At 34.9% G+C, this 20,833-nt stretch overlaps 1 protein-coding gene across 1 annotated transcript; it reads left to right on the plus strand.

The window, feature by feature from the left end:
* Positions 1–89: 89 nt before the first annotated feature.
* Positions 90–20,430, plus strand: LOC132753028 (transformation/transcription domain-associated protein-like; the record flags this gene model as incomplete). The annotated part of the gene is made up of 17 exons (XM_060743439.1): positions 90–173; positions 463–657; positions 5,335–5,501; positions 6,612–6,708; positions 7,090–7,228; positions 7,841–7,919; positions 8,647–8,851; positions 9,716–9,807; positions 12,017–12,221; positions 12,763–12,901; positions 13,709–13,859; positions 14,940–14,997; positions 16,072–16,261; positions 17,161–17,255; positions 18,327–18,492; positions 19,191–19,357; positions 20,242–20,430. Coding segments are annotated over 17 exons (2,418 nt in total), but the record flags the coding sequence as incomplete, so codon positions are not given.
* Positions 20,431–20,833: the final 403 nt, after the last annotated feature.

Here is a 20,833-nt window from a genome sequence, read left to right on the forward strand (position 1 = left end):
AATTACACATGAATTTGACCGTATAGGCATGAATTTGACCGTATAGGCATTATTTGACCGTATACGATTTTCTGGTTTTCTGTATACAGGTGGAGAATGAGGAGAATGTATTGGTATGTCTGAAGATAATCATAGAGCTACATAAACAATACAGACCGCAGATGAACGAGGAGGTATGTGTTGTTATAATTGTAAATATGCATTATTACTGTGATGTTAGGTTGACCTATTTAGTTTTAAACAAATCTTTTTTTAGCTGATTAAAGCTTTAAGGTTGTTTGTAACACTCTGGTGCCAGCTTCTTGGAAACAGTCTGTCCTGGTGTCATATGAAGAAATATCTTGTCAGGTTTAATTTATATTCATGTGTCCTATGTTAAATTGACTTGTTAAATATCTTGAGAATATATCACAAATAGCTAAGAGAACAAAAATGATCAGAATGTTTTGTATTTTTCGACAGATTCAAGATTTTCTGAAGTTTGTGAACCAGATTTATACAAATTTGCCGTCACACCTGAACAAAATTTTTGAGCCTCGTTCCCAGATCAAGGTGAAGGATGTTGCGGAGATCAACGTAGACGCGTTACTACAAGAGACATACACTGTTACAACAATCATGACTGACAAGAAAAATGCAGATAATCAAAGCGTTTCAGTAAGTATAAAAGACAAATTTGACTAAAGCTCAATTGTGAGGAAGCCATCCGGCTGGCTTACGGAAGGTCGGTGGTTCTACCCAGGTGCCCGCTCGTGCCTGAAAAAATGTCCGGAGGGGCACCTGGGGTCTTCCTCCACCAGTAATTTGTTTGTTTGTTTGTTTGTTTCATTTTCACGCCTTTTCCCAACAGTATTTCAGTTATATAGGCGGGTAGTTTCCTAACCATCGTTCCTGGAGAGTTACACCAGTACTAGACTACCTTCCTCCGCGCTAAACTACCAAAGCATCTCCCGGGGATCGAACCAACGTCAGAGATGTAACTGGATTAGAAGTCATCGACTCTAACCCCTCGACCACGGAGGCGGTTCCTCCACCAGTAAATCTGGAAAAAATCAACGAAAAATCTCGACGGGACGCTCTAGGATGGCCCAACTTGAGTGTACTGTTGGCCATATGGGCTTTCCGGCGGCGACCTTAAATAAACGCATAAAAAAAAAGAAGAAAAAAAGCTCAATTGGTAGAGCGTTGGGACTGTGAATGAAGTGACAAAAGTTTGATTCCCGGACAGTACGTTAAGAATTATCAAAACGTCCTGTGACATTCTGACAGGGAAGGTATAGGGCAGTGTATCAAAAATGGGGAAAAGCTGAATTCAAACACCAACAACTTAAAATGTACCAAATCCATAATTTTAATCAAAATTTTGATTATTTTAGGGGAAAATATAGCAAGATTGGCTAGAAGAAACAGTCTGTAAAATGCTGTAAAATATATACCAAAAAAATCACTGATTTTTTTGTGATTGATGATACAGTCTTTTCTACAGCCATTGTACTGTACCTTTGCTCCAACATGTACATTAGTAGCTAGCATTACCTTAAGAAGTGAAGGCATCTAGTACATAGTACTTGTAAACTATTTGGCAGCTTGTTAAGGATATGGTGACTAAACTGTGCTCTGGTAAATTAAAAAAAAGTGGGTCTCTGCTGTGATCGAAAGGGTAAACTCCAAAAAAAATGGGTCTAACTTTCTATATATTTTTACCAGTTGGCTATTCCATATTACTATTTTGTATTTGATTTCTTTGAAATTATGGCCGGTATAAGACTGTCTATGAAATAGTTAAGGTGATCATTTAAAGTTGTTATAAAATATATACAAATTTGTACATGTGTGTATAATATGATAGAGTGTTTCTCTCTTGAAAGGATAATTGAGTTACCATCTGTCACCATATAGGATAGGTAAAACTTCTTCAGTGATTCATAATAAATGTACAAATAATATTTTTTTTATTACAAGCTTTTCAGTGGTTTATAGAAATATATATCAGTGAAATATAAAACTGTTATTATTCCCCCACCACAAAATGTGGGGGAGAGGGTGGGGGGGGGTGCTATAATGGATTCGCTTTGTCGTGTGGGTCCGTCCCTCCCTCTCCATTATTGTGTCCGTTCTATAAATCCTATACCAATTCAAGGATTTTCTTCAAACTTGGCTCAAATGTTCACCTCACCAAGGGGATGTGCAGAACCCAAGTTGCCCATGTGTCAGCTCAAGGTCACAATTGAAGGTCAAATATCAAACAATCAAATATTAGACAGTATCATCTATGTCGTGTCCGCTCTGTAAGTCCTACACTAATTGAAAGATTTTCTTCAATCTTGGCTTAAATGTTCACCTCAACAAGGTAATGTGCAGAACCCATGTTACCCTTTTGCCGGCTTAAGGTCAAGGTCACACTTGAAGGTAAAAAATTGACTTGGAAAATATCCTTAAATTTTAATATGTATTTGAATATTTCTGAAACTAGAAAAGGTATTTGCTTGAAACTTAAATTATATATGAAGTGTCACAATTAAGATATGCAGGTCAAGTTTCATAACTCTGAATGCATTTTGACAAAGTTATTCCCCTTTTTATGTCATTAAATTTACATACAATCAACACTAGACAATATGTTGTGTCCGCTCAATAAATTCTATACTAATGGAAGGATTTTCTTCAAACTTGACTCAAATGTTCACCCCAACTGGGCAATGTTCAGAACCCATCTTACCCTTGTGCCAGCTTAAGGTCAAGGCCACACTTGAAGGTCAAAAATTGACTTAGAAAATGTTCTGAAATTTTTACATGTACTTGAATATTTCTAAAACTAGAACAGATAATCATTTGAAACTTCAAATATATACGAAGTGTCGCAAGTAAGATATGCAGGTCAAGTTTCATAACTAAAAAAAGTGTGTGTGGGGGGTGAATAACTTTGTATTGTATTTTGAAAATATCAATTTGATATTTTTCACTGTTTTGCATTTAAGCCTGTTACGTTGTTTCAGTGAAATACCAGAGTGCACAGTACTGGAAACCAACTTAATGACGTGACGTTGTAAATGACATCACATAGTAATATTATTAGGCGTGTTTTTCATTGAGTATTCGGTGAAAATGCCTTTTTAAACGATTCTTTGCAAATAATGAAAAGAAAATTTGTTTAGTTTAGAATAAGATTGAAATATATTTCACCACATGAACACCAAAAGTTGATATTTCACTTGTGGCTGAGACATTCCTGAAATATACCTTTTAGTGCTCACTGGGTGAAATATATTCAGATCTTACACTGACCCTATATATTAACTTGATATTTTTCCAGGAAATTTAAACTTTTTACCCAGACTATTCAATGATATTTAGTGCTATCCTATTCATTTGTTGTTGGCATGTCATGGCATTTGGTTATGGCCAGGAAATTGACAAGATAAGGGTTTAGCAATCGTCTTATAGTAGTCTTAATATATACTGAAACAAAAAAGAAACTTTCTCCAAGTTTGAATGTAGATATGTTAGAACAGTTTTTCAATCCTTTTGAAACTCGATTTTTTACGTTGAATAAACATATCGGGCTTTTATACGGGGATTAGCTGACCTGTAGTTGCAAGCAAAACGAGTTTTACAAGCTACTACATGTATATAAGTGTGTTCATCTAAGTGGTACCCTTGAACAACTGGCATATACTTTGCGAAAGTTTCTTTTTTGGTTCAGTATACTATGTAAAAGATAGCATCACTGTTTGTTGTCCGGATGCGCAGTATTATATCACTCAGGCTACATCTTTGTGATATAATGCCACGCATCTGTGTGGCTCCTGCCTTTCTTATTTTATGATTTTAGCCATATAGACTTGTAACTCCTGCCTTTCTAACTTTATGATGTTAGCAATACTGACTTGTGGCCCTACATTTTTTAAAATTTTAAGGGATTTAAGCCAAAATTGACTTGTGGCCCCTTTCCCTTTCAAAAATTTAAATTGTTTTTTAGCTATACGACTTGTTACTCCTACTTTTCTAATTTTATGTTTTTAAAACCATACTGCCCTTGTGGCTCTCCCTTTCAAAAACTTTAAATGATTTTTAGCCATATTTGATTTGTAATTTCCTGTCTTTTAAACATGAAAAATTTTTAGACATATTGACGTGTAACTCCGCCTTTCAAAACTTGTGATTTTAGCCATACTGACTTGTAACTTCTGTCTTTCTAACATGATAATTTTAGACATATTGACGTGTAACTCCTGCCTTTCTAACTTGATGATTTTAGCCATACTGACTTGTAACTTCTGTCTTTCTAACATGATAATTTTAGACATATTGACGTGTAACTCCTGCCTTTCTAACTTTATGATGTTAGCCATACTGACTTGTAACTTCTGTCTTTCTAACATGAATAATTTTAGACATATTGACGTGTAACTCCTGCCTTTCTAACTTGATGATTTTAGCCATACTGACTTGTGGCTCCTTGCTTTCTAACTTGATGATTTTAGCCATACTGACTTGTGGCTCCCGCCTTTCTAACTTTATGATTTTAGCCATATTGACTTGTGGCATCTGCCTTTCTAACTTTATATTTTTAGCCATACTGACTTGTGCCTCCTGCCTTTCTAACTCTATGATTTTAGCCATTCTGACTTGTGGCTGATGCCTTTCTAACTTAATGATTATAGTCGTATTGACTTGTGGCTCCTTCCTTTCTAACTCTATGATTTTAGCCATTCTGACTTGTGGCTGATGCCTTTCTAACTCTATGATTTTAGCGGTATTGACCTGTGGCTCCTTCCTTTCTTACTTTATGGTTTTAGCCATATTGACTTGTGGCTCTTACCTTTCTAACTTTATGATTTTAACCATACTGATTTGTGACTCATAATGATAAATGGTTTTGTGAAGATAGATGGACAAACTGATGGATAAAAAAGTCCATTTAAAGTGACATTATGCCCATCCACAGGTATATAGTGAGTGAACAGGTGAAGATCAAAATAAGTTTTCATATTGCCATAAATCCTTTCAATTTAATATTTAAGTTCACATAAACAATAATTTACACACAGATCCAAATGAAATTTCTGTAACGATACATTAGAATTTACCTACAACGCTTAGTTTATAAAATGAGTGGGGCAGTCTTTTTAAATTTTAGGCAGATTTATAATTTTCTCCTAAACCATTTTCTAATATCAACTGTTGGTCAAACACCATTTTGACAGTCAATCTTTTGAAATATAAAGTCAATTCAGCTCAACTTGACTATGAAAATATGAGCATAATGTCACTTTAAGATATTTTAGCGTGTTATGGTTATTATAAATATGTTATATATTTGATATATTTCAGTACAACATCATACCAAAAGGTGTCCTCTCTCTAAAAGTTCTGGCAGAGCTTCCAATCATTGTGGTATTAATGTATCAGCTGTACAAGCCGAACGTTCATCAGGAGGTTGCAAACTTTATACCACTGATCATGAACACCATTGTTCTTCAACCTTTACAGCAACACAGGTATGTTTGTACACACAGATTTAGCTCCATATTTACTAGGCTAAGCAGGGGGGTCTGTGGCAGAGTGGTTAAGGTCGTTGTCTTCAAACCACTTGCCCCTCACTGCTGTGGGTTCAAATCACGACAGGGACTTTAGATTCTTTCATGTAAGGTAGCTATCAAGCAAGCTTACGGAGCATCAGTGGTTCTACTCGGGTGCCGGTTTGTGTCTGAAATAATGGATGGAAAGGCACCTGAGGTCTTCCTCCACCAGGAAAGCTGGAATGCTGTCATATGACCTATACTTTGTCTGTGTGACATAAAACCCAATCAATCAAACATACTAGGCTAACCATATTCAATCTGTAGTATGCATGATGGTTTGTGCCCATGACGGATTAAACTTTTGCTTCTAACTTCACATTTCTTCAACTAAAGTTGGATATTTACCTGCAACCGAAACACATCTTGTTAACTAAAGACAATTCTTTCCAAACTATGGTAAAAACGTACTAATTGAAGAAAAAAAAAACAACAAAAAAACAGCTGGTGTTTTGTTGTAAGTAAATGTGTCTTTCAAATAAACAACATTTTGTTAGGCTGGCATAATAATCGAGAGAAATATTTCCGCAAACCATATGTTTTTATGTTGCCTATAAGGTGGCGTGATATATTTCCAGGGTTATCATACTTAACAGAATGGCGATCCATATCATTGGTTAAAATTCTGTTAAAATCTGTTGTACTTTCAGCCTGTAGATAAAAATAATGTGCTTGACCCTGGCAGAATTGGTTGTTTAAGTAAGAACTTCTGTTGTCTCTGATAAAAATAAAAACCCTGCATTTCACAAATTGAACTCAAAACTCCTTGACTTGATTTGAAGTCTCTAGTGATTTTAGTCAGCAAAATTAACCACTTGGCCAGGGAGGCCCCAAACCTTTTTGTGTGCTTCTCGATTATGTAGTCTGCCTAAGCCGCTGCTAGGGGGCGTGGACTGCAGCTTGCACTTTCCAGTACCATCCATAAACAGACTCAATCAAACCGAGTCTGCAACATTTTCATTTTTGTTGTTTTGGGCGTTCTTCAGGGCTTCCGTTTTTCTCTATTTTATTGTCTATGTCTATTTTTAGAACACACCCAGCATTCAACAAGGAAGTGTTTGTCGATTTTGTCGCAGCTCAAATCAAGACGTTGTCATTCCTAGCTTATATTGTCAGAATTTTTCAGGTAATAATTAATTTTTAAATGTATTGTCTAATCCATTTTAATGAAAAACAAATTCAAGGCAAGTTATTGTTACTAGACCGTGCTTCAGACGGCCAGATACACTGCAGAATGAGATGTTTTACAAGAAGTGATCTTATGAGATAACTGATAACTTCTAAATTTTGTGTGTCAAGCACTGTAGCCTAGTGTTTTCTCTTTAGATGATACATCTATGTATATATATATTTACTGTATATCAGGTTTTTTTTGCGAGTATTTGATTTTCGGTTTATTTGCGTGCAATAGATATTGCAAAAAATAGATTTGCTAAAATTAACATGTTCTAAGAATAATGTATTATACATGCAATAATGAACAAGATCTTACTGAAATATATTACAGGAACAGGTACAAACGTACTCGCAGAAGATGGTTCAAGGTCATCTGAGCCTGCTGTCCCTGTGCCCGCAGGAAGTTGCTCACCTTAGAAAGGAACTTCTCATTGCTGCTAAGCATATTCTAGCAACAGACCTTAGGAACAGTAAGTGCAAATACTTAGACCATTTTCCCCCCCTAGAATATCATAAGTGGACTTGTCCATCTTTCAATTAGGACCGAACCATTCATCCTTTTTTGGGGGAAATTTGTGACTTCAAGCAGCACGCTGGGGGCGATTTTTAATGATTTTTTTTATGAAAACTTGATAATTAAACAGTTTCAAGTGTATAAAGGAAGTGCTTAAAGCTAGGTCAGCGCACTTTTATCTTTCTTATCTTAAAACAGAAAGTAGATGGGAGCCTTTGTGGTGGTCAGAGTGTTGATAGTTTACCCTCCTGATAATGACAGGGAGCCACACTGAATTTACCAGAGCACCAGTTCAGCCAGCCCCATAGTTCCTGGGTAAGCTGTCCAGCCGTTTACCCAGAACTCAGAACTTGTTGCATCCACTTTTGCATGGAACTGACAAATTCTCTACATACCAGAGCAGGGGTACAGTTGGAATGACCATAGGAAGGATTTCATGATCAAATACAATGAAAATGACTTGCACTGTCGAGTAGAGGCACTGTCCGGAATCGAACCCGGGTCGCCAGATTAACGGTCCAACGCTATACCTCTGTGTGTTACTAATCCATCTTGTATTTGTTTTTAGAGTTTGTGAGCGTAATAGACAAGTTGTTTGATGAAGGAATACTGATAGGAAATGGTTGGACAACATACGAATCTCTCAGGTATGTCATTATAATTATGTTAATACTTACCGGTACGCATTTTGCAAAATTTAAAATAAGAAATTTTAGCCAACGTCATTGATCTGTTAATATGACGGAAGAAGCTCTTTTCGGGAAATATGGTAGTTTAGTTTTTACGAATTAACTTTAAAACTCTTGAATCCGTTCCTGGAACCAACCAGTAATAAGCAATGAATGTAAAGTTTCTTGCTCCTTTGAAACAACGACAAGCCCCTGACTGGATTTGAACACATGCAGCCAGCAATCTTTAGATTTCTAGTCTATACTGCAGGGTAAAGTAAGGTTTTTTTTTGTTTTACATGGCAATACTTAACATTTGTATGAGCTTTCGAGATTTTCCAATGTTGGCTGTGGGGGTATTTGACTCTTGATATTGAACTCTTTTTCTTTTAAAAACAACAATACAGTCAAACTTGTAAACAAAGGTCACCCAAAGGAGAGACAAAACATGACCTTTATTGACAAATGGTCTTTATTTGCAGGTTATGTTATATTTAATCAGTGTAGAGTTTTTGAAGAATGGCCTTTATTTACAGAATGGTCTTTATTCAGAGGTGGTCTTTAACACAGGTTTAACTGTATATGTTGTTTTGAAATTTATAGCATAGTATGTCCTTTATTTATAGACATTTACAGTGAGAATGTTAAAGGGGCACTGATATGAAATAGTTTTAAGGAATATTAAACAGTCAGTGTATTATTTCAGGCCGCTAGCTTACAGTACATTAGCAGATCTCGTTCACCATGTTAGACAGGCGTTACCTATGACGGAACTGTCTATGGCGGTGAATTTGTTCTCGAAGAATGTCCATGACGAGTCGCTGCTGAGCAGTATACAAACAATGTCGTGTAAATTGTTACTGAATCTTGTGGACTGTATAAGACAGAAAAGTGAACAAGAAAATGGAAATGTATGTATTACAAGTAACTGGCATTTGTTGGACTTTTCAACAAAGTATGTTAAGATTGTTTGGGATTTTTATTAGGGATGTGACTATGAAGAATTTGTGATACAAGACTAGATGACTAGTGTTGAAATATGTCTGTTACACACCTGTACATATTTTAGTACTTTAATGCATCAATCACATTAACAAAAAGGAACTGGTAGACACACATGTGTGTGATTTGGATTGATTTTGCTGGTGTTATACCCATTATGTTTGAGATGCGTGGCCAGGTGGTTAAGGTCGTTTACCTAAAACCACTTGCCCGTCACCACTGGATGTTCTAGTCCCACCAGGGAGTTTGGATGCTGTTATGTGAGGAGGTTGTCAAGCTAGCTTACAAAATGTTGGTGGTTCTACTTCGGTACCGGCTCATGCCTGAAATAATTCAGGGAAGAGCTTATTAGTTCTTCCTCCACCATTAAAGCTGGAAAGTCGCCATATGACCAGTGATGTGTTGGTGTGACGTAAAACCCAACCAAAAAAAAAAAAAGTTTATGAATGAATATTTCATTTAAACTCTACATAGTACATAATGAAAAGGTTATTAAAAGTGTATCTTTATCTATAACTAGTATTTGGTTCTTGTGAATTTCACTGGATCCATATTAATTTAAACCTTTGCACTTTGTAAGATCCTAGCCTATTAAAATCAAGACGTTTTTTTCCTTATATACGTTTGCAGTTAAAAAAAAATCTGAATGATCCAATTAAAATTTATTACAGCTTTAATACTTTAAAGTTTTACTTGCATTTTGTGTGCCCCATGATTTCTGATTTTGAGTTTTGAATGTATATATTTAATGTAATATTTTTCTTATAATATAGGGCAGAGAGTTGCTGATGAGGATGCTAGAGGTGTTTGTACTCAAGTTTAAGACTATTGCCAAGATACAGTTGCCACAGATACTGTCAAAATGGTAAGTAATTGTGTCGTCTCTACAGAGTAGGGATCACTTCTCCATCGTTTGCCCATCTTTCTGTCCATCTGTCACAAAACTTGTCCGGACTACTCTTGAAAACAATGGGTGCAATTTTATCCAAACTTTACAGGAATGATCTGTACCAAGTCCAGTTGTGCATATCTTCGGCATTTTCTGGTTCAAATAATTTTGTTGGAGTTATGGCCTTTTAAATGATTTTATTTTTAAAGTTTGTCCGGACTACTCCTCTTATCCCACTAAGGCAATTCCAATGAAACTTTACAGGATTGATCTGCAGCTCAAGTACTTGCGCATATTACACAAGGTTTTCTGGTCAAATGATGTTCAGGATAACCCTTTTAACGCAAGTGGTGTTAGTGACATGCTTGTGAAAGAATGTGGAAAGGTCAGATTGTGGAAAGGTCAGATTGCATGTTCTTGCAGTTTAAGCTGTCTGCTACTTGATTTAAATACAGTAAACTTCCTTTCTAGAAATAATGAACAGTTTAAAATTCAAAGACTATAGTTTTACATTTGTATTGAAATCCCTTCAAATAAGGATGGAAAACTCCAGATTTAAAGCCCATTGTAGGTCTACAATGATATTGAAATCTGGTCAAGTTTGTAGGATGGACAGTTCCAATTTTGGAGACTGTAGTTTACATTGATATTGAAATCCCTCTCAAATATAGATGAAAAACTCCAGATTGAAAGACCATTAGGCTGTCTAAATCTTCTTATACTTTGTTACCGGAATCTCTTCATGTTACTATGGACAGTTAAAAAATTACAGAATTTAAGGATATTTTACTGGCTACACATAGGTACAGACCGGAATGTCTTGCTTGAGGGTAACAATTTACGGCGATAACGAGGCTCTGACGAGTTTCCACTAAACAGTTGTCCGAGAGCTAGATATTCCCGTCTGTGATGACTGCAGATATTTAATTCTTTTTCTTGCATATTAAATAGTAGTCATATTTCGGAAAGGAATTACGAAAACTAATATTTTCCGGTAGCACAATTTTTTCTTATATTTTTTTTGTTGTAGCATATGAATTTACAACTTCAGTTATTACAGAAAAATTATGTCATCCTGTCGGTGCAATTTATTCATGAAAGGCATGCAGGAATGACATCATGTTAAGCACTCAACCTGTGTCACACGGTTAGGGAGATGGGGGGGGGGGGGCAGGGATGACAGTGGAGGGGGCAGGGGAGTAGAGTTGTAAGATGAAGTTTTTCTAGTATCGGTGTAAACAGTAGATAATCCTATCTGATATGCAAGACAGAATACTGCTAGTCTTGTACATAAATTCATAAAAGTATTTACACTTAATGATAACTCTTGTTGAAGCGTTTTAATTTATTTATCAACTTTTATCGAAGTCATTATAATGTACATGTGATTGGTAACAGATGTCCATAGAATATGATAAAATATAATAGAGATGTATTAGCGAGTGCGTGAGTCATATTTTAGTTTTCTTGCTATTATACGGGTTTTAAGAAGTATTGATTAAATGTAGATTTGATTGGCAACAAGTGTCCATAGAATATGAGAGAATATAACACACATGTGTGAGAGCGAGTGAGTCATACTTTATTTTTCTCAGTATTATACTGATTCTGAGAATTATTGATTGTGGCATTCATGGAAATGATTCATATTATTGTGTTAAATGGCTTTAAACCAAATTTCATGCCTGCATTCTATTTAAAATGTCCTACAAAGATTGTCCTTTTTATCATATCATCACATTGATGTCTGTTGATAAAGTACATGCCTGATAAATATAGCTTCATCAGTCACCCTCAGCTTTTATCAGACACCTCATCAATATATATTGTAAGAAAATGAAGATAATGAAATGTTTTTACCTCTCACTAGTTTGAAAATATTAAATTGATGAACTTTGAAGCACATAGAATTTTTAAATATTACATTCTCTCTTGTGACCTCGGCATATTTCTGCATGCAGCTAAGCGTTGCCCTTCTGTTTTTCTAAGCTTTGCCTGATAAATTTTGTAATATCAAGACACTAGCATGGTATTAAATGCCATACAAAACAAATATGAGTTTAACTATTGTATTCTAATAAAACAGACATGCATGATTCTAATTGTGTCTGAAAATTAAGAACGAATTACATCAGTCTAAGTGTTGATTTTACTGCATATCCAATAATGTATTCGATAATTTCAGCCAAAAGCAGCCAAATCAGACAGCCACTGACCCAAGCAAGCCTGGAGAGTCTAAGACACCGCCCGCTACAACCCCCACCGTTTCAAGTATTCCAACAACTCCTGGAGTCGTACCGGAGACCCCTACATCATCTGACGTGAAACCACCTCTAGGTAGCGTCTCTGCTGACATCAAAGAGTCGAGTGCTTCAAAAGATAATGACAAGGTACATTTCACTATGGCCCATCATAGCAAAATTAAAAAATTGCCAGCTCAGTTAAGAATGGATATACATGAGTAATCTGTAATTAGTTTATACCAATTTATTTTAGTTTGATCGTGTTGGAAGGTATAAGCTTATTGAAATACTCTTGAATTTGTTACTGGAACAAACCAGTATGAAGAAATAAGTGTGAAGTTTCTTGCTGACAGAAAGAACATCTTGCTCCTTGACTGGGTTTGAACCCAAGCTGCTAGCAATCCTTAGATTACTGGTCTGAAGTGTTAACCACTCTGTCATCTGGTCACTCTGTACTTGATCCAAGTATATATTCTGCTTGGTGAAAAGATGTTTTTAACATTAGTATTTTTTCAAGCAAAGATAAAGCTCAACATTTTTAACGTTTAAAAACCTGTAATTTTGTCTATATCTTGAGTAATATTTCTCTCAAATGATTTCTTTACATTAGATAAATATATTTTGTGACGATCATCACAGTCATGTGACTTTGAGCTAAAAAGGTAACTAGATTTGTTTCTTCTTTTAGCCGCAGAACAGATTTGGTGTGACACCTAGTCAGTACAACACATACTCTGTGGCCGACTGCCGTGGTTTGGTGAAGACTTTGGTATGTGGTGTGAAAACAATCACCTGGGGTATTGTGTCATGCAAGGCTACTGGTACAGGTAAAGTCATAATTTTTGTATGATTTTTTTGTAGATATTTATGTAATTGACTAAAAAAAAGATGTTGTAGCTACATTACTTATGTTTTGTTAAGGTAGATAGTGATTTTAGTACCACTCAACGGGTATACTTAGGGAGAGTGTGTATGAGACAAGGCATACTTTTACCATGATTAATTCAAGCTGACCTGTGGGGGTAGTGATTATTACTTCCTTAAACCTGTAGTAGGCAGGGTTTTAATGAAAAACAGGTAAGAGTTAACATTTGTCGAGTGTCTGTGACGAGAGTGGCTATGTTCTTTGACTTCAATCCTGCCAAGGATATTGGATTCTTTTATGTACGGAATTTATATTGCTAGCTTACCGGATGTCTGCGGTCCTACTCAGGTGCCTGCTGATGCCTGAAACTACACATGTAGGGTCACCTGAGGCATTCCTCCTCCAGTGAAGCTGGAAAGTTGCCATTTGACCTTTACTGTGTTGGTGTGCCCTAACATTCAATGATAAACTGTTTTTGAATGGGACTCTGTTTTATCTACGATTTTGAAAATAGAAAGAATGAGTCGCGTCACGACAAAACCAACATAATGGGTTTGCGACCAGCATGGATCCAGACCAGCTTGCGCATTCGCGAAGTCTGATCAGCATACATGCTGTTCGCTTACCAACTCTATTACAAGTAGAGAAACTGATAGTGAACAGCATGGATCCTGATCAGACTGCGCTGATGTGCAGGCTGGTCTGGATCCATGCTGGTGGCAAACCCATTATGTTGGTTTGTCGTGACAGGGCTTAAATGCATTTTCAGATGTGACAGATACAAGTCTAGTTCAGAACAAACAGTTCTTACCGAAGGAGACTCTGGTGTATGTAAGACTGGTGAGGTATGCCCTACAGGCGCTGGATATCTACACGATTAATGTATCACCTAACGGACAAGCTGTAGTTAGACCTGCTGTGTAAGTAATCTTTCAGATCAAGACTTTCCATTGGTTTGAAAAATGTTAACATGTTTTTGATTGGCAAGTAAATGCTGGTTGGCTAGTTTCTGTAGAACTGAAATTTTCTTGAAAAAAAGTTTATTGAGCATGTAAGTTTTGGAGTAGCAATATAGTTTAACTGGTAAGAACTAAGTTCTTTCATAATTGTCGTCACCTAAGTGCAGTAACAGGTTAACTCCTATTAAATTATATAAGAAGTTAACACATTACTGCACTAAAAAGACAAAAAAAAAGTGGAACAAACATTCTTGCATAGTAGACTGGCGTTTCTGTGAGTTTTACCCATGCCGGAAATTTCATCTGGCATGGGGGGTGCCAGATGAGTCGTGTGCCAAACAACAACGTCATTTTAGCGCACTTTATGGATGAACCGCGTTAAAATGACGTTGTTTTAGCAGGGAAATATGTGCTTAGGATGACGTCATTTCGCTGTTGTTATTTAAGTTGTAAGTTCATACGCTATTGTAAGAAAATAGTTATGGAGGAAATGACATTAATTTCCATGAACATATATCATATTGAGGTAAACCATTTTAAATATGAAAAAATATGGCAGAATATGCAAGAAAAAATATTTGACATATGATTGCTGTTCGGATCGGAAAATCCGTCCCTCGGGAACCCGCCCATGGGCGGTAACTCGGCAAGCCTCGTTACTGCCCAATGGGCGGGTCCCCTCGGGACAGATATTCCGGTCCGAACCGCAATCATATGATAGATATTATTAGTCTACACAGGATTAATTTTAAGAAGTGTGTATTTATGTAAACCAATCTTTTGAGTATCACAAGTGTTAAAGAAAAGAAACAACAATAAGCAGGGCTTTAATTTACATTATATAACAGAGGCTTATAATGGGCCTCTTCCCAATTGAAATTTTCTTTAAAATCATGCAGATTCGCTAAAAGTCCTTACACCAGGTTGTCACTTTCCCTGCTAAGTACATAAAAAGTGTCTTTTTCGTGTCATATTCTTTGTAAATTTCTGTAATAAAAAATGGACGTGTAAAGATGTATAAATTTGAAATTTTTTTTGTAGGGTACAAACAGTGAGAACTAAAGAAGAAAAGGAAGTACTGGAACACTTTGCTGGTGTGGTACGTACAATTCAATCTTAGTGTTATGATGATTTAATGCTATTATCATACAATCTTTGTATTATGATGACTAAAATGATATTATCATACAAGCTTTGTATTATTATCTTAATATTATGATGATTTTAATGTTATTATCATACAATTTTAATATTATGATGATTTAAATGTTGTTATCATACAATATTTGTGTTATGATGATTTAGATGTTATTATCATACAATATTTGTTTTTATGATGATTTAAATGTTATTATCATACAATATTTGTGTTATGATGATTTAGATGTTATTTTCATAAAATCTTAATGATATGATGATTTATTTAAATGTTATTATTATACAATCTTTATCTTATTATGATTTAAATGTTATTATCATACAATCTTTGTGTTATGATGATTAAATTGTTATTATAATACAATCTTAATGATATGATGATTTATTTAAATGTTATTATCATACAATCTTTGTTATTATCATACAATCTTTGTGTTATGATGATTTAGATGATATTATCATACAATCTTTGTGTTATGATGATTTAAATGTTATTATCATACAATCTTTGTGTTATGATGATTTAGATGTTATTATCATGCAATCTTTGTATTATGATGATTTAAATGTTATTATCATACAATCTTTGTGTTATGATGATTTAGATGTTATTATCATACAATCTTTGTATTATGATGATTTAAATGTTATTATCATACAATCTTTGTGTTATGATGATTAAAATGTTATTATCATGCTATTTTTTTTTGGTTATGTACATTATCGAGCATTTCCAGAGCAGAGTGTAACCTCTCTTGTTTGCATTTGCCAAAAACTTTAAGACAATATATTTTTAGTTGGTTAAAATATTGTTTTCTCTCATGATGTTACATTATTTCATTAGAGTTCTTGATATTCTGTAAAAATTTACATAATTAAATGATTAACAATTACCTTTTAATATCCCTAATTTACATTAAATGGAAATCTTAGTTAATTTTAAGAGATTTGGTATTATGATAAAGCAAAACCGAATGATTAACTGGTACATTTCAAATACTCCTACTATTTACAGTTTACGATGATGAGCCCGTTCACATTTAAAGAGATATTTGCAACTACCATAGAGTTTATGGTTGATCGTATACACAACAACTACGCACTGCAGATTGTTGCGAACACTTTCCTCGCTAACCCATCGACGTCTGCTACGTTTGCCACCATACTCGTGGAGTACTTGTTGGCAAGACTGGAGGAAATGGGAAGTATGTAAACAGTATTTGTTTGACAGACTTTAATTCATACAATTTTTATGCTGATGATAATGATCGAAACGGGACTATCTTCCCTGCAAGTGTAGAGCGAATCCACTTAGCACTTTTATATTTTTATTTACATATTTAAATACAGTTTCACCTTAGTGAGTCAGGTTAGAGATTTTAGATATATAGGTTAAATTTTGATACAAGTACATATTCTTCTTTAATTGCCGTTAAAGCGGCTGACTAAATCACTTGTCCCATATGACAGTGGCTTGTTTGGAATCCTGTCAGAGATTTATGAATATTTGAATCTGTGTAAACTATCAAATGAAAGTTGGCTGGTTTGACACAAGTGTTAACTTGCCACTGAAATAATGTACATAGGGTCACATAAAACATTTTCCAACAAGTTTAAACTAGAAACTTGCAATATAACCTTTATGGTGTTAATTTGCTTAAATCCCAACTGTCATTCAAACTTTTATTGTATGTAGTATATTAAAAGTCCCTGACAATTACGGACTGTTTCAAAATAGTAGTAGAGACCCTTCTCAAAATTCAGCAGGTTAAGGGGCAAATGGTAGTTTTTCTTTTCATTTACAACATTTTAAGATAAGTGGATATGTATTACCACTATGTTCAAACCACTTGCCCTACACCACTATGAGTTTAAATCTTGACAGCGACTTTGAATTCTTTCATGCTAGATAACGAATAGTTTGACTCCAGTGCCAGTTTGTTTCTGAAATAATGCAAGGAAGGGCACCTGATGTCTTCCTTTATAAGCAAGGCTGTATAGTCGACATATGACCTATGCTTTGTTGGTGTAACATAAAAACCCAACAACAACAATAAAAAAATACATTTTAATCTTCAAATATGTTACACTTTTATACTTAAAGGTAACATGGAGAGAAGTAATCTATACCTGAAGTTATTCAAGCTGGTGTTTGGCTCTGTGTCTTTGTTTGCGAATGAGAATGAGCAAATGTTAAAGGTAAGTACCAGATATTGTTGATGATCAACAAATGACACCTTGAATGTCACAACAGTGTTCTTTATTTTCTGTTGCTTTTGCGGAAAAAAAAATTTAAGTCTGGCATTGAACCTTTTACCTGCCAGGATTGTTATAGTATGGTACAATGAGCTGTATAGGTATTCCCATCTTGTAGGCGAGAAAATGGAACACATATCTGGGACACATTTTGTCATTTTGTAGACAGCAAAAAGGGCACCAAGGTAAATGAAATGTGTAAGATTTCACTACATAGCATCACTTTTAACATTGATTCTTTATTTAAATGTTTATCTTTTTAAGAAATAATACTTAAAAGCAAAATTTAGTGTAAAATTTATGATGCTGTTAAATTCCTTGATATTATGATATTGTAATGAAGGTGAAATTGGGATAAATGTGTAATACATAGAGGATATTCAAGTTTTTTCTATAAATACACGATTTATTTTCATCGAATGGTATGAAAATAAATATTTCATGAGTGGCTGTAGCCACGAGTGAAATATGGTAATTTTCATGCCACAAGATGAAAATAAATCATGTCTTTATAGAAAAAACTTGAATTTTCTGTTTATTATATACATTTTTTCTCTTTTTTGACATTAAAATTTGAAAGACTCCCTTAAATTTTGTGTACTGGCAGAATTTAAAAGAAAGTAGTCCGGCAAGACACCAGTGAAAATACGGAAAATATGTTTCACTGCAGTGAAAAATAAATTTTTACAGTGAAAATACGGAAAATGAAAATATGCATTTTATTTCATCAATATTTCTCAATATTTCATTTATAAGTATATAATAAAATGGTTTCCATATACTGTATAAGTGGATATTTTCGCGTGTTGAAAAGAATATAAAAATTTCTTTCGCATAAGGCAAATATTAGCATATCTTGCATAGGTAGAATTTAATGACAGGTTGGTTAATATTTACGCTAGAGGAAATTTTAGCGACTTTCGTCAATTTCAGAAAAATTCGCCAATATTTCCGATGTGCAAACTTTACCACTTTAACAGTACGATTATATGTATAATTTGATTTTCTTTTCAGCCTCACTTGCATACTATCGTGAATCGTTCCATGGAGCTTGCGATGAGTGCCAAGGAGCCGTACAATTATTTTCTACTGCTACGAGCATTGTTCCGCTCCATCGGTGGCGGCAGTCATGATCTTCTGTATCAAGAGTTCCTTCCCTTGTTACCAAATTTGTTACAAGGTATAAGATTGAGTGATAAAGTGAAAATCATATCCTAAGTCTTTTATGTTCTGTGTGGATAAAGGTGTTATAATTTATTTGTCATGATAATTGTGGTTGAAGAGTACTTGAATTCTTTCATTTGTCAAAGGTACAATACTCGATGGATGCAAAATACAACAAAGTGCTCCCTTCTTGCATCTTTTAAACAAACTAAATAATGACCACATAATCCTTAAATTGTTGTGACCGCAAATACCCAACATTGTAAATTTATGAATTATAGCCCGGAACGTGTATTACAAACATATTTATTTTAGCTCGATTTCAAAACATATTTTTGTGACATATATTATCACTTTCAAGTTCGCTTCCTGAAACCAACCAGCACTGGTGTCATATGAGGAAACATGATTGTGACCCGAGTAGGGGCTCGAATCCATGATCTCTGGGTTTAGAGGCAGATACCTTAACCACTGGGCCACTGCTCCCCTCATCTGGAAGGCTGTATTATTGGGCATACTTAACATTTTTACTATGTCTGCATTTATTTCCAATGTAGAATTAAATCATATACATCATATATAAACTGTCAGGAGTTAAAAAAACAAAAAACTGATATTTGATTTATACATGAAGATTTCAAGATTTATTCAAAACCAAGGCATGTAAATAAACTGTCAAGAGGGGGAAGAAAGTGATTTAAATTTGTGATTCAGGTTTGAACAGTTTACAGAGTGGCTTACATCGGCAGCACATGAAGGATTTGTTTGTAGAGTTGTGTTTGACCGTCCCAGTCAGGCTCAGTTCCCTCCTGCCATACCTGCCCATGCTGATGGACCCACTAGTGTCCGCCCTCAACGGATCCCAAACCTTAGTGAGTCAGGTAAGAGATTCTTGATTTTATTGTTTAAATTTTGATATTAGTACATATTTTTTTGCTATATATTTGTTCTTTAGTTAGAGCTCTATACAGAATTTTTGCTTTTTGTATAGATGCATATTTATTATTAGCATTAGTGATGTTAAATAAAAGGTGATGATAAATGATACAAGACCTTGAGATTTTGTCTAGCTCTTGTTTAGGTCTCTTTATCAATGAAGCAAAAAAGTGCAAGTTCCTTGAATATAATGAAGAAAAACATGTCCAGTGTGACTTCTGTTATATTACAGAAAGAATTTTAATTTACCGTATTTCCAATTACTGCAAAATCATTATTAATCTCGGGGGCACTAATTTTCATGGTTTTCGTGGATAGGTCAGTCCATGAATTTAAGATCCATCTGCTGAAAGATGATTTAGCATCAGATTCTGGTAACATTTTTTAACTTTTGGGAAAAAAATAGTCCACGAAATTTAAGAACCGACGAAAATGTCTTTAGTGACAAAAACCACGAAATTCTATTCCCATGAAAAGATTAAGTTATTTACAGTATTTATATTGATCTCAGACATTTAGTCAAATCGTCATTAAATTGAGTGGAGGGTTGACTGCAAAACTGGCAGTAACTTATATGAAATAAAAAAAGACTTACAACAGTTTTGCATTCAACCCTCAAATTTTGTCTCTCACAGCTGATTTGGGAAATAGTGTGGGGAATCCGTAATCAGCCACTTGCAGAGCAAATTGTTATTACTGATAAGTTATCCAGAAGGCTGGTTTGGTCGAACCATCAAAACAGATATGACCAAAAATAGAGTGCGAAAAATTGGTGTTAAATAAACAGCATTTTATTTCGTAATGCTAAATATTCTACATTTTGATAAAGGGTTTACGAAACACTCGAGTTGTGCGTGGACAACCTGCAACCGGATTTCCTGTACGATCACATACAGCCGGTCAGAGCGGAGTTAATGCAACTCTGTGGAGAACGTTACGGAACCCCCGTAGACAACATTGCTCATGTGGCATTCAGGGTGGCTTGGAAAATTTGGTGGCGGCAACAGGAAAATGTTGAGAGAACCTCAAACAGTAGTTTCTGTATATTGATTTTAACTTCTTAAGTGTTTTGGCAGTAATGGGCATTTGCCTATATTTACCATTGTAGAGCCATAGGCCCCCGGAGAAAAGTAAGGAAATCTGTGCAGTTGTTGTAACAAGTCCGTTAATTTAGTTATGAAAAAATGCTTTGCATGAAAGTGTATTTGGTTATACAGGAATTTATTTTTAGTTTTGTGTAAGATGCTCAAAGATTATAGGCACACTCTCAAACTGTTCTTGGAACCAACCTGTACTGAGCAATGATTGAAATTTATTGCTCAAGAGAACAATGGCTTGCTCCTAAACAAGGTATTGAAACCCATGGGAAAACAATCCTTTACGATTACTAATCTAGGGTGTATAACCACCTCGGGCCATGG

The sequence above is a fragment of the Ruditapes philippinarum genome, unplaced genomic scaffold, assembly GCF_026571515.1.
Source record: "Ruditapes philippinarum isolate M1 unplaced genomic scaffold, ASM2657151v2 ctg15738_1_1_1_1, whole genome shotgun sequence".
Classification (NCBI taxonomy): Eukaryota; Metazoa; Mollusca; class Bivalvia; order Venerida; family Veneridae; genus Ruditapes; species Ruditapes philippinarum.